The 14359-nt window shown below is 42.8% G+C and overlaps 1 protein-coding gene across 1 annotated transcript; it reads right to left on the bottom strand.

Annotated features, from left to right (window-relative positions):
• Positions 1 to 3226: 3226 nt before the first annotated feature.
• On the bottom strand, positions 3227 to 13401 carry LOC139326920 (vomeronasal type-2 receptor 26-like). The gene is made up of 4 exons (XM_070956656.1): positions 12610 to 13401; positions 7025 to 7237; positions 5259 to 5385; positions 3227 to 4137 (listed from the first exon to the last, which is right to left on the bottom strand). Exons 1-4 carry the CDS (start codon positions 13339 to 13341, stop codon positions 3227 to 3229), a joined length of 1983 nt encoding a protein of 660 aa, XP_070812757.1. The 5' UTR covers positions 13342 to 13401.
• Positions 13402 to 14359: the final 958 nt, after the last annotated feature.

Raw genomic sequence — 14359 nt, 5'->3', positions numbered from 1 at the left:
GAAAGAAAGAAAGAGGAAGGAAGGAGAGAAAGAAAGAAAAAGGAAGAAAGAAAGAAAAAGGAAGGAAGGAAAGAAAGAAAGAAAGGAAGGAAGGAAGGAAGGGAAATAAGAAAGGAAGGAAGGAAAGAAAGGAAGGAAGGAAGGAAGGAGGAAAGAAAGAAAGAAAGAAAGAAAGAAAGAAAGAAAGAAAGAAAAAGAAAGAGAAAGAAAGAAAGAAAGAAAGAAAGAAAGAAAGAAAGAAAGAAAGAAAGAAAGAAAGCTTTTCTGTCCTGTGGGGGGGGGGGAGGGGGGAGGTCGGCTAACCCTCCAAAGGCTTCTGGGCAGGAGCTGCCAGGGGGAAGGACCGCCGTCCTAGGAGCGCTGGGTCAGACCAAGACCGGGGAAGGGATTAATATGGGGGGGGGGGAGGGGAAGCGATGCGCCCTTTCAGGTGGGAGGGGGAGAATTGAGAGACCTCAAATCTGCAGCGGATGAAAAGCTCCAGGTGATGCCGGTCCTCTTGGAAGCTCACCTGGACGCAGGTAAAAAAAAGGGGGGACGTTGACATCTTTAACCACCCCCCTCAAAAAACCTTCGCTTCCTCCCGAGCCCCCCCCAAGGGCTTCCCGCTCTGCGCCGTTGCTGCCACTGCCCTTCGCCTCGCCTTCCTCCGGGGTGAAGGGAGCTGCCGTTTCTCCCCACGCAGCAGCCCGACGGCTGCAACCTCGCAGGGAGAGGAATCCATCCCCGGAGCCCGGAGGTGGCCGATCCGCTCCCCCACAAAGCTGGTGCCCCCCCACCCCGCAGACCCCCGGAAGTCCCACGTGGGCTCGCTCGGCCAGCCCCGGGGGAGGGAGGCGGGAGAGGGGCTGTCGGAGGCGGCGCTTGCCGAGCGGGGGGGGGGCGAGGGAGTGGGGCAGGCGAGGGGTGCCAGGTGGAGGGGAGCCAGGGGGCAGCAGCAGAAAGCAGCCTCGTCTGTGGGAAGCCGTCAGTTGTGCCCGGAGACCATAGGGGGAGTCAAAGGCCGCTGAGGGACTTTGTGCCAATCACCGGAGCTTTAATCCCACCTTCCAACAAAAGCCAAATGGGGGACTTGGAGCCAATCATGGGGGACTTTGAGTCCTGCTCCAATTTTAGGCATGAAAGCCAGCTGGCTCTGAGTTCTAATCCTCCCTTAGGCATGGAAACTCCCTGGGGGACTTTGGGCCAATCACCAGGAGGCTCCTGAGTTCCAGTCCCGCCTTAGTACTTTTTGATTGGGGGAGTGAAACTTGGAAATATTTTCTCATATGAATATTCTGTTGTTACTAGCCTGCTTGTGCCTCTCGTTATTCCCGCGCCACAACATTGTGAGTTCTAGTTCTGTCTTAGGCATGAAAGCCAGCTGGGTGAGTTTGAGCCAAGGTCTAGGAGGCTCTGAGTTCTAATCCTCCCTTAGGCATGAAAACTTTCTGGGGGACTTTCAGCCAATCACCAGGAGACCTTTGAGTTCCAGTCCCGCCTTAGTCCTTTTTGATTGGGTGTGTGAATCTTGGAAATATTTTCCCAGATACCAGAATTGGGGATTCCTAGAGTGTGAGATGGCCGAGTGCCCAATATTGTGTGGGGTGATGGAGGAAAGTGAAATTGTGGGAAAACACCACTTCCATGTTGGGCAAAGCCATAAGTCTCTCTGCCTTCTGCTTGTGGGAGAACCAGAGGGATTTGTGTGGTCACTGTGAATCTTAGACTGATCTTGGTCTGATCCATCAGAGCTTTTCTTATTATCTTTAAAATGGAATTCACAAAAGGATTCCATTCACAATTAGGAGCCGTTCTGAGACTTAAACAGATTCCCAATTGATCAGCAATCTTTGTGGTTGGAGAGCAGAACAGCTTCCATGGGTGCCTCTCCCTAGAAACCAGGAAGTCCCCCCCCTATTCACCCCCTTCTTGGACCTGGATGAATATTATGCAGCATTGAAGGTTTGTGACCTGGTCAGTGATGCGGCTGCCTTTAGACAGGATCCCTTCAACCTCCTCCTGGGGAGAGTCTCCAGGTCCCCTTTCTCTGGACATCTTCTCCAGCCCTTCACAGACAAGACAAGCTTGGAAGAGGAGCAGAGAAATTGCTTTAGGTAGAAATTGTAGAGTGGAAAATTAAAGGCTCTGAAAACTGCTATTTTATTTCTCTGGTTGATGAAGGAAAAAAAAAATACAGTGGAAATTTCTTTATACACTTTATTTTTTATTTACTTCATTTATTTCTTATTATTTATTTATTTATTATCATTTATTTCTTATTATTTTGGTGTGAAATACATACCAAAATAAAAACAATCCCAAACTGAAATCCCAGACAGTTGTTCTGCTGAATTCTTTCTGCAAAGGAGGCTTTTATGAGGAAATCAAGAAAGAACTATATAAGAGTGATGAAGATTTCCCTCTTCAGCTGAGAGCCATTTAAACATGGCAATTGATATCATTCTGGCATTTTCAGGCAACCAGGCTGGTTCCCACAGCTTCCTCCTGGCCTCTTTTCCTCTTCACTCTCTCACACACACTTTTAGCTGCTGTCAGTAGGAACAAGTGCTCCAGGGGTGGGTTCTAAATTTTTTTACTACCGGTTCTGTGGGCGTGTCTTATTTTGTGGGTGTGGCTTGGAGGTCATGTGACTAGGTGGGCGTCGCTAGCTGGTCAGAGTCATTTCTGGAAGGTCCTTGCACTTACGACCCGACTCATTTGTTTGCTTTTAACACTGATCAGCTGTAGGACGGCCCTTTGAAGCCCCGCGGCAAGAGTTTAAACAGTTTTTTTCCCTCTAGTCATCAGCTGGAACTCAGGAGGCAGCAATAGGTTGGGGGTGGGACCAAATAAAAGCTAAGAATAACCTGCGGGGGTGGGGGGGTGAGAGGGCGGGGGAGGGGAGAACCGGTTCAGTGACGTCATATCATCACCGCTACCGGCTCGGCCCAACCGGATCAAACCGGGAGGAACCCACCACTGAAGTGCTCATATTTTTTATAAGGTGTCATATTTAGTAGCTGTTGCTGAACAGCAAATTCCTCTGAATGACTTTCACAGAGTTCTCTTTAACAAAATTTATTGAGCTGAAAAGAAAGAAAGAATTCCAATCGTTCAACAGTTTCCCATTTTGAAACTGATATTTTTTTCTTTTCCTGCATACTATGGAATGGAAATAATTAATATTTCCTTTCAAATAAAAGAACAATTACCAATTCTTCCAATATCACAATGGTGTTATATCTCATGTTTTTACATTTGATCTGGCTGTGAGCTGCTCCTTTGTGTTGAGGTCTGGCCTCAGAAGGATAATGTAGCACTTGGGGATGAAGATGCAGCCCAGCAGACCAGCACTGGAGGCCAGGATGGAGAAGACCTGCACAGCCACCATGTATTTCCCTTTGGTGCTCAGGTAGGTGGGCACAAAAGTCACCCAGACACTGCAGAAGACCAGCATGCTGAAGGTGATCAGCTTGGCTTCGTTGAAGGCCCCAGGCAGGTTCCTGGCCAGGAAAGCCACCGTGAAGCAGATGGCAGCCAGGAAGCCCATGTAGCTGAGGGTGACGTAGAACATGACAACGGCCCCTTCGTTGCATTGCAGGATGATCTCTCCAGGCTGGGAGTGGAGGTCAGAGTCAGGGAAGGGGGGAGAAACTCCCAGCCAGATGGAGCAGATGAGAATTTGGACAGCAGAAGAAGAAAGGATGATGGAGTTGGCCAAGCTCTTCCCCAACCATCTCTTCACTCGGTTTCCTGGTTTTGTGGCCAGGAAGGCCAACACCACCGTGATGGTTTTGGCCAAGAGAGAAGAAATGGCCACAGAGAAGATGAGGCTGAAAACTGTTTGTCGGAGAAGGCAGGTGGTTTTCCTTGGTTGACCAATGAAGAGAGAAGAAGACAAGAAGGAAAGCAGGAGGGAGACCAAGAGGATGTAGGAGAGGTCCCGGTTGTTGGCTTTGACAAGGGGAGTTTCTCTGTATTTAGTGAAGATGATTAAAACAAGATCTGTGGTTAGGAAGAAAAGTAGAGCAAAAGAGACCAGAATGATGCCCAGATATTCTTCATAAGACAAGAAAGTTATAACTTTCGACATACATTGGACTCTGGCCTCATTTGGATATTTATCGTCTGGACACTTGGTGCATTTTTCTGTATCTGAGAAAGCAAAAAAGCAATATTTCTTTAATATACTGGGTTTTTTTTACATTTCAAGAAATACCCTTTTTGGATGACAGCTGTTACCATGGGCATATTCCAAGAAGTATTTCTTAGCTATTTCATTAAAAAGATCATAAGAAGGATATTTTTTTTAAAAAATATAGCTAAGTATATGAAGGTGAGGGAAGACATAGGATATTAATTATTTCCTGTGTAATGCGTAGAATCTTCATAACAACCTATATTATTAGAGGTTAATAATGAATCAAATAATCGTTTTAGGCAAACATCCTGAATCCTGCCACATGGCAATTAATATCATGGACTTGGAGGATACCTACAGTATCCTGTAACATCTGGAAGCCATATGGAATTAAGGAGAAACTTACTAACAATGACAACAATTAACTAGTGGAACAGCTGGCCTCCAGAAGTTGTGGGTGCTTCAACATTGGAGGTTTTTAAGAAGAGACTGGACAGTCACTTGTCTGAAATGGTATAGGGTATAGGGGGTGGATTAAAAGACTCCAAAGTCCCTTCCAGCTCTATTCTATTCTATTCTATTCTATTCTATTCTATTCTATTCTATTCTATTCTATTCTATTCTATTCTGATTGATTGATTGATTGATTGATCGATTGATCGATCGATCTACATGACTGGCAGACTATTTGTGTAATGAGTTCCCCCCATAATTATCCACAGCACCACATTATGGACCTGTGACAACTTTTCAATGATCCTCAAGAGGTGGATCCAATATACAGTGGATTGCAAGGTCTTTCAGAAAGTGGACCTAAAACAATTCATAAAATTTCAAAGAACTCAGATGTTCCTAGAAAGATAAATTTAGCAGCACATATCCAAACTAAAAAGCAGAAGAGGTATTTCCTCTGTTGTTAGTAAAGCTTGCCCAGTCTGCCAACCCCTCCTCCCATCTCTTTCCCAGCCCCTCCTTCCAAATCTTTTTGATTTACTTCCTTTTAGATAAGAAATTGTGCAGGTTAAAAATAAAAACCCATGTGAGCTTCAATCTGTCTTTTAACTTGCACTTTAATGAAAATTCTCTGGATGGATCCAGTTCCACAAAGTCTCCCATTTTCCTCAGTGTGACCCACCTTCCTGAGTGGAGAAGGTGCCCTCCGGACAAGGAACGCAGTCATAGCAGCAAACTGGCTCTCCTTCTCGAGCCCTCTTGACAAATCCAGGATGACAACTTTCCACACATTTGGACTGAGGCAGGGACTGAGCAGAAGAAAAGGAATGCCAAAGAAAAGATGTTAGGACTCTCTGTCCATGGAAAATGGAGGGAGAAATGGAAGAAGACAAGTAGTTTCTGGTCTTCAGTGAGGTAAATACAACACTTCTGACTACTTCTAAACAGATGCAGCGACTATATTTTACTGATAAAGAAATAAAGGGAGACTGGTATAGATCTATTTCAAGCTTCTTAGCTCTCATCAGCCAGCCTTACCCTTACTTGGATTCGAACCTGGGCTGCCTGCATGTTAGGCAGTTGTATTACCCACTGAGCCACAAGTTCTCCTCCCTTCATCAGCCTGAGCCAGGGGAAAGATTAAGTGTTTTACCGAGACACCTGGTCTACTCCAACATGTGGGAGAGAGCATTCTGCTCTCTTTTGCCTTTCAGCTGCAACCCAGGAGCCCTCAAGCAGTTGCATCCACAACAAACCATTTTTATACCAAATATATTTTACTGATAAAGAAATAAAGGGAGACTGGTATAGATCTATTTCCCTTACTTGGATTCGAACCTGGGCTGCCTGCATATATATATGAAAAAGAAAGAATATATAAATATCCTGGTTACGAAGAAAAAAACTGGCTAAAAGAAAAAACACACATAAAACCTACGAAAAGTAAGAATATATATATCTCCGTCCATGGAAAATGGAGGGAGAAATGGAGGGAGACAAGTAGCCTCTGGTCTTCACTGAGGTAAGTATGAAATCTCTGACTACTTCTAAACAGATGCAGGAGGTAAAACAACTGGCAGATTCTTCATTTAGTTCCTCCCTTTCGCTTTTGGAATTTAACATTACAATAAAGTACTTTTCTACTTAATAAAGTCAAGAGGGGTGGAATTGAGAAAAGATTTAAGTATGATGATATATTCATCTTAAAACTGAGAACAAAATTTACTGTAAAAATTTTAGGAAGCTTTTATTCCATTAGGTTTTTTAATGTAGAGTAAAACTGTGATGAAGAAAGAAACCTCTGACCAGTAAGATCTTAAAAGGTTTCCATAAAACGTGGCAAAGCCATATCACTTAGGTCCCGTCTCTTGAAGAGCTTCCATGAGATGACACCACCTGGCATGGGAGGCTGACCACCCTGGAGACTCTGGGCTTTGCCCACTGGAAATGGGACCTCAGGCTTTGGAAAACAGAGAAAAGACACCAAAATTTCTCTCACCTTATTGAGCAACTTTATTTGTGAAAGAGCATCTTGTTTGATAGTAAATCTCTGTCTTTGAAAATATGGTGAAATGTAAAATTCTGTGGGCGTGGCTTGGTAGGCGTGGCTTGGTGGGGTCCTGTGACTGGGTGGGCTTGGCCAACTTCTTTTTTTTACTTTTTTAAAGCATTTTTTAAAATACCGGTTCGGGCAAATAGGTAGTAAAAAAATGCTATAAATTTTTTTTTAAAAAGGTTCCAATGATCACAGCTGTGCTGCGCGATTGTTGGAACCTTTTTTACCTTTTAAAAGTATTTTTACTACCAGTTCGGCCGAACTGATAGTTTTTATTACTACCAGTTTGCCTAAACCAGAGTGAGGTAGTACCATTTCACCCCTGCTTTGCCCACTTGAAATGGGACCTCAGGCTTTGGAAAACAGAGAAAAGACACCAAAATTTCTCCCACCTTATTGAGCAACTTTAGCCGTGAAAGAACACCTTCTCTGATAATAAATCTCTGTCTTAGAGAATACGCCAGAGTCTCTCTCCTGGCATCCTCTTTGGGGAGAACCAAGAAGCCCCGAATGCCCAGATCTGCTGTTATCTCTCCATTTTGGTCCAAGTACAGTTTAAAGTAGGAAATATTGCAAAACTCGTTCTTCTCCAGAAAGAGATGAAACTAGAATGGGAAGATCCAGGAATTTGAAAAACAGAGAACTTTTTTCTTATGCCACATTGAATCTTTCTTCCACAATTGTCTAATCTCCAAATAAGGTTAAATAGGATACAAATACTGCCATTACGTTCATAAGTGAATGAAAAGGTTTGAGAAAAATTTGTCCATCATATACTGACAAAGCATAGAGAAAATATCATTGACACAATTGGTCAATTATAGGGAACATTCTAGAGCAGATGACAAATAAAATGAAGAGAGGGAATAAAAGATGATTCATAAACTCTTTGAAAACAAGAGGTTGATTCCCAGAAAGCATGGGTTGATCAAGAAGAAAGTTGTCAGGCTAATCTTCTCCCTAGTCATCCTGATGGAAAACACCTCCAGATGGAGAGTGGCTGGCTCTTGAGAATTTGATCGCTGAAGAGGGAGCCGGGTTTAGAGAGGGGAGAGGCACTACCGATCAGTGCTTACTTCTTCATCAACTGATTGAAAAATACATATCAAATAGACCTGCATCATTCTACACCTGCTTTATAGATCTCAAGGCAGCCTTTGATACGGTTCCCAGGACTAAGCTATGGGAGAAGCTGGGAGCTGCCTCAATTGACCACAGGCTTCTTCATCTCTTACCTGCCCTACATACTAAACCATCCCTCAAGGTGAGGTGTGATATGCAGGGGTCCCTCTCGAAGTCAGTTAAAACTCAAAAGGGGGTTAAACGGGGGCATTTTGGCCCCCCTGCTTTTCAACTTTTACATAACTGGCATGGTAAAATGGCTAAACAAACCAAATCACCACCCCCCAAAAAAAGTAGGTGACCGAAGCATCGCCCTCCTGCTCTATGCAGATGCCCCTGTGATCCTCTCCAGGACACCAGAAGGCCTGAAAAGAGCCTTGCGAGCCCTTCTCCAGCACTGCAATTACAATAAACTGGACATAAATGATGAGAAAACAAAGATCAAAAAGGCCAAAACTTTATTCATGGTATCTAAATGGCCACAAAATAGAGCAGGGAAGCACCTTCAAATCCCTGGGGGTTGCCATTCAGGCCAAGGGTTCAAGAAACATGCAGCTGCCCTGGGCCAAAGATCAGCCAGCACCATTCTTCATTGTTTCCGCACAAAGGGAGGCTACTATGTCCCTGCTGCTATTCAGCTTTTTGTGCCCAAGTCGCTAGCACAGCTCCTTTATGGGACGTTGCTCGGACCGTCAGTTTCATGTTTTACATCATTAGAAGTAGTTCAGTCCAAGACCAGATCAATTCTCCATATGCCACGTTGTGTCTCAAATGCACTTCTGCGCCTGGAGACAGGATTGACAGAAGCCGAAGGAAGAATCCGTATAGCTGTTGTGGCCCACCAGAGGCCAGTGGAGCTGGCAGCAGATTCAGACAGTGAGGAAGTTGGGGGGGGGACATGGGCCAGTCCTGGAGTCTGGGGGAGGCTCTGATGGGGGCTCTGTGGTAGTGCGCACACATTTGCGAACCGGTAGGGAAGGTAAGTGAATTTCACCCCTGGATTCTCCCCTCTTCTCTGATGCTTCCCTAGGCAGCCTCTCTTCTCCTCATCCCAAAAGTCATTCTCACAGATCATTGCACTTCCTAAATAGATTATGGGAACTCTGCTGATATCACTGGATTTCAGTAAAGGACTCAGAAACAATTGTGTGATGTGATTAGAAAACTGAGGGGCGGATGGTATGATAATTAAGTGGATAAAAACTGTCTTCAAAGAGATACTCAAATATTTTTAATCTTTTTAAATTTTTCCTACGACACCTGAAGGTTATGTTTGTTTACTTGATTGATTAGTCCATGGGCCAAATCAAAGTTCAGAGTTCCAAACACAAATTATTACTAAAATCCGATAAAAACAATTTAAAATGAGATTGGAATAGAATACAATAATATATGGATAAATAAAATAGGATAAACTCATATTTCAATATCACCCCTTCAATCTACCCCAATCAGTCCCACAAATGCCGATCTCAACCGAGCCATTTTGCTCAAGTACTGAGCTGTATTAAATGTTGTTTTCAAATTCTGGCTGCAGATAAGGTGAGTCGTTTTGATATGGGATTCCCAATGGGTCCTTCCTTTGGTCTATGGACCAAGGTACCTGCCTCTCACCCTCTTATGCAGGCAGCTATCAAATAGGATGTGAGCCAGGTCTTCTCCCTCTGCCACTCTGCAAATGCAGAGACGTCCATTATAAGGTCTAGAGTGGAATCTCCCATATCTGACCATTGTGTCCAGCTGTTTGAATCTCCCTCACGTAAATCTCTCCCTAAGATTTTTTTGGCAGTTGTAACTTTAAATAGTTGTCTAGTTGAAAAGTAGGTTTGTATTTGCTCAGCCATTTCAACTTACCCACCTTACTAAGAATAGCCATGTCATTTTGCGCTTCTATATCCTTAATTCTTTGGGCAGCTGTTTTTTTGAATTGTTCTCCTGTTAAGCAAGAGACAGGAAGGCCACAACTACTTCCAAAATTAATCAGTTTAGTGATCCAAGAGGTTTGTGATTGTGAGTTTATCTGCTCTAGTAAGCATAACTTGGGGAGTCTAGCAGTCTCCATTTCATTGACTTTGTGCCAGTGGTTAAATGCTTTGATCTTGGATAGTGGATGAATTGTATACATTCCCAATTCAGCTCTAACTGCTGCAGCAGATGTCCTTAGATCTACACCCACAATACAGCTCAGGTGCTGGGACTGTGTTTGTTCTCGTACTGTGGTTGAGTAAAAATCCCAAACTTCTGCTCCATACAAGAGCGTAGGGGAAACCTTTATATACTTCAATTAATGGGCCAGGGATTGAAGGTTAGGGATAACTTTTTGCTATTGGACATCAATTTTTCTAGGTTATCATTAATACGGTCAAGTAGATAAATCCCCTTCATGCAAGATTTGATCTAAGATGTAGATCCTAGAGTAAGCTAATTTGATGTTATTTAATTTAAAGAATATAAGGTTTTTCTATTTAAAAACCTTATTTGAAACATCATTTTAAAAGTTTGATAAAATAACAATGGTTTTAAATCAACTTAAAGATGATAATCAGAAGCAAGCAACAATTGTTGAATTGAATGGATTGGATGGATGGACTGGAACTGAATTTGCTGCTGGCATCCCTGAAGGAGGAGTCTGGTTTGAAGGGAGGCTGCTTGGAGATGGCTGGAGCGGCCATGGACCCTGAAGACTCAAAGTGGACAGAACGGATGACTGAAGAAATGGATTCTTTCAAGAAGATTGAGGGAGATTGGGGAATGGACGTGTCATATTTAACTGGAAAACAAATCTTAAGAGTCATTGTGTTTCAATTTACAGGAGGTCCTGTGACTTTGGGGAATGAAAAGCAGTTGCTGGGAAAGATCCTAATTAAAGTTTTAAGGAAATGAAGTATTATTAAGAATCAAACAAAGATATTGAATCATGAACAGATTCAGGATGGATCAGAGATAATGATTGTGGTGGTCTGTGGTAGATAAGAAGCCCCTGCAAATTGTCTGAGAGTTAAATAGAATAGAAGATAACAGACAGTTTTGAAGTTTTGACATTTATTTATTTATTTATTTTTGGATTACCTGTTAACAACATTTTTTATATACAGCAGACAGATGACAAGTCAAGTGGTTGCAAATATATCGGTAGAAGATTATAATTGTGGGCCTATTTTGCAAAGGGAGAGAAATGTACATCTGTCAGCATTCAACTGGGGAACAATATATGCGTATGTGGTTTTATCTGTCTTTAATGCACAATTTTTTAAAAAAATGTTTCATCTAATTTTGTTTTGTCTTTGTAATAGTTTTATTTTTTGAAGTTTGTAGTTTACCTTTTTGAATAAAATAAAATTTAATGAGAGGATTATCAAGTTTCCAGAAACAATATTTATCATTAGCACACAGAGAAGGGTGTGTAAGTAAAAAGCAGTAGAAAAATATCTGATTTTTAGCTACTAGGACTTGACTAACAATAGAGTCTCCTATAAGAACACGAATGAGGGACTGGAAGAAAGATGAGGGATACCAAACTTGATATTTATGTTTGTGGAAATGATCTCAAAATCATAGTTAACTGGAAAGAGAATCTGAGTCAGCAGGGAGATGTTCGTGGAAAGAAGGCAAATGTAGCCATAAGAATCTCAGGAAGTGAACGTTCTGGTTAGGGGAGACCCCAACTCAAGGACCAGGTCCCCTTGCAGGCACCACGCTTGGAGGAGAATTTGCAGAAAATCTATGTGTGAACTTCAGAGAAGGAGGAATAAGCCAAGGAAGAGTTCAAAGGAGCTGCTCTTAGCCTTGAGGAAAGAGAACAAGGAGAAGAGCTGAAGATCAGGAGGAGTCTGGGAGCCCCTTTTCCAACTGACACAATCTCTCGTTTGGAGAAGGGAGGATGCAGCCCTCTTCCAATCACTGACACAGGTTACACACAAGTGTAAGATCTGCTCACTATTATTCCAGAGTGTCAGTCATGCAAATATGCATTCAGTTACAAGAGAGGAGATTTTAGCTGAATGAAAGAAAAAAAATATGATAAAAGTTTGAGTTGTTTTAGAGCTGAGCCAGTTAAGCAGAGAAGTTCAGTCTCCTCTTCATGGATTGTCTGAATGCAAAGACTGAGCAGCCATCAGTCAGAGAAGCTTTAACTGGGATTCCTGAAGAGAGGAGGGGTTGGGCTAGATGGTCTCAGGGTCCCCTTCAAATTTATAAAGGTTGTCATGCCACAACATGTATCTATTGTGCTGTTGTTGCTCTAGCCCCTCCTAGTGGCCGGGGGCAGATAAGCCTAACTGTATGGTCTGAAGCCAGACTCCCTTTTCTCTCAGCCTTTGGAGGAGACGGAAGCAGCCAGTTTGACCGAGACACATGGTCATCCAGAGGCCTCCGTCCCTCACACGGAGCATCCCTGGAGAGGTTCCAGCTGCTTCTTTGTTGGCTGTTAGTTAATGCTGCCTATCTCCTATTTATCTTTGATTCTCACTCTTTGCATCTCCTCAGTTTCTCCGTGCCCTTTTCTCCCAATGAAACACCCAGATCCACCCCAGGCTCCCTTTCACTGGAGGAGAATAGGGGGGTTTAGCTGCCTGTTGAGCTGCACACAGACCCACCTGCAGTGGGGACGGAACAAAGGGGAAATTCCACCATGCTCATCACAAACCCACAAATACAGGAATTCATTTAAGAAAGAATACAGCCTTTTCAAATCAACAGAGTTTACTATTAAAATGCCATGGTATCTACTCTTTGGAACCATTATTCCCTGAGTAATTGAATTGGACAGATCTGTTGAGTTGGTTCCCCTCCTTCTCCTCTGGATTCCTCCTCCAAAGGATCAAAGATTAATGGATCCATATCGGGATCCCCATACCTGCCATGGCTGCAGCCTTGGAGACCCCAAAGTCTTTTCTCCCTCCTTCCTTCTCCTCCTCCATCTGGAGGAATAAGCGGCATTCAAGGCCTGGGCCAGAGTCTTCATGAGACTGTAATATTGATACTCATTTGGCGCCCGGAGCCTGTTCCTTTTCCACTCGGTCTCCAGTGGGGCTTTCTGGGTGCATCTTCTGCGGCCTTTGACAGAAAAGACGTTATTTGAAAGAGAACAGCGGAAATAATGATCTTGAAACTTTTCTTCCACAAAGAAATAAGGTTCAAAGGCAGAATCCATTGGCCTTCCTTTTCCCAGATAAGCAAAGTTCCAAACACTATGGATGTATTTGTAAAGTCTGCGTTTGTTCATTGGATACCCTGCAAAATTTGTGAGGATCCAGACTTTCCCTTCAATGGGTCCTGGCAGACGCATAAATGTTAAATGGAAAGGAAGAATTCTCTCCCAAATGGAATCAAATTCTATGAAGTGAACAAAGACATTGACTTGTCTCCACTTAGAGAGGGAATCCCTGAGGTATACTGTATATCCAGTTGTTGAGAACAGTTGTGATATAACCACACAAATTCCACTCCTGACAAGCATAGGAGGAAAAATCCTCATGAAATTCTCTCCCTCCTCTGTGTCTGAAGCAAAGAGGCCAATGAAGGTCCATCTGAAATGGAGGAGCAGCTGGACAATTGATGGGTAGTGGAATCCTTCTTTGGGATTCATCCGGTAAAAAAAGGGGAATTGACTTTTGTCACTCAGAGCCTCTGAACCAGTTTTAAGACTGATCTGAAAAAGCAATGAAGAATGCTGTGTTATATTTGGGGTCAGATCAAGTCCAAAATATTAGATTTTAATAAATCCAACTGGTTCTCATGAATATGTTAGAATAGTTTGTTAATCAGACATTGTTTAAAATATTAAAGACAGAATATGAGCAAGACTGTATCATAATAATGGAAAATAATAAGCAAATTAAAAAACAATAAAAATGTAAATCATATTACTGTATCCCACCCCTACAATTTATCACAATTAGATTAACACGTGCAAATGCCAACTGGAGTATTCTATTCCAATAAAGGGCCTATTATAATTTTCAAGGATAGCTGCACCTTTTTTTGCTTCTCTATCCCAGATTCTTTCTGGAGGAAATTTTTTAACTTCTTTCTCCAGTTATACAAGAAACAGGCAGACCTCAAAGCCTAATAAGATTTGTCAGTTGCATAATCCAAGTTTGGTCTTTAATTGAAGTTTTCTCTGTTCCAACAGCCACAATTTTCAGAGTCTGTCACTTTCCATAGATTAAATTTTATGCCAATAATACCCATATTTTCTGAATTTAGACAAAGCAGAAATTGGGTAAATTCCCAAATCAGCTCTGAGGGCAGCAGCTGGAGTCCTTTTACCCACCCAAAGATACTCCTCAGAGGCTGAGATTGAGTTGGTTCTGCTGGTGGTTTCTCTCTGGAGACCCAAACATCAGATTGATGTAAGAACATGGGGGAAAACTGGGCCTCAGATACTTTAATAATTGGGTCTGAGGAAGCTGGAGAGCTGTGAGGTTTTCATTTAAGCACCACTTTCACTCCTGCCCTTTCTCTAACTGAGCTCCTTGGATGATGAGGGAGCCAAGATTCAGGCTCAGAGAAAACAACCCCAGGTAAGGAAAGGTGTTACTTGCTCTAATGGCTGACCATCTATGGCTATGATGTCATTTCCCAAAGACCATAACTTTTGAACT

Source organism: Pituophis catenifer, unplaced genomic scaffold (assembly GCF_029215685.1).
Source record: "Pituophis catenifer annectens isolate HBS135680 unplaced genomic scaffold, rPitCat1.0.hap2 SCAF_349, whole genome shotgun sequence".
Classification (NCBI taxonomy): domain Eukaryota; kingdom Metazoa; phylum Chordata; class Lepidosauria; order Squamata; family Colubridae; genus Pituophis; species Pituophis catenifer.
The sequence above is the reverse complement of the archived record's forward strand: the minus strand, read 5'-3'. Positions and strand labels throughout refer to the sequence as shown.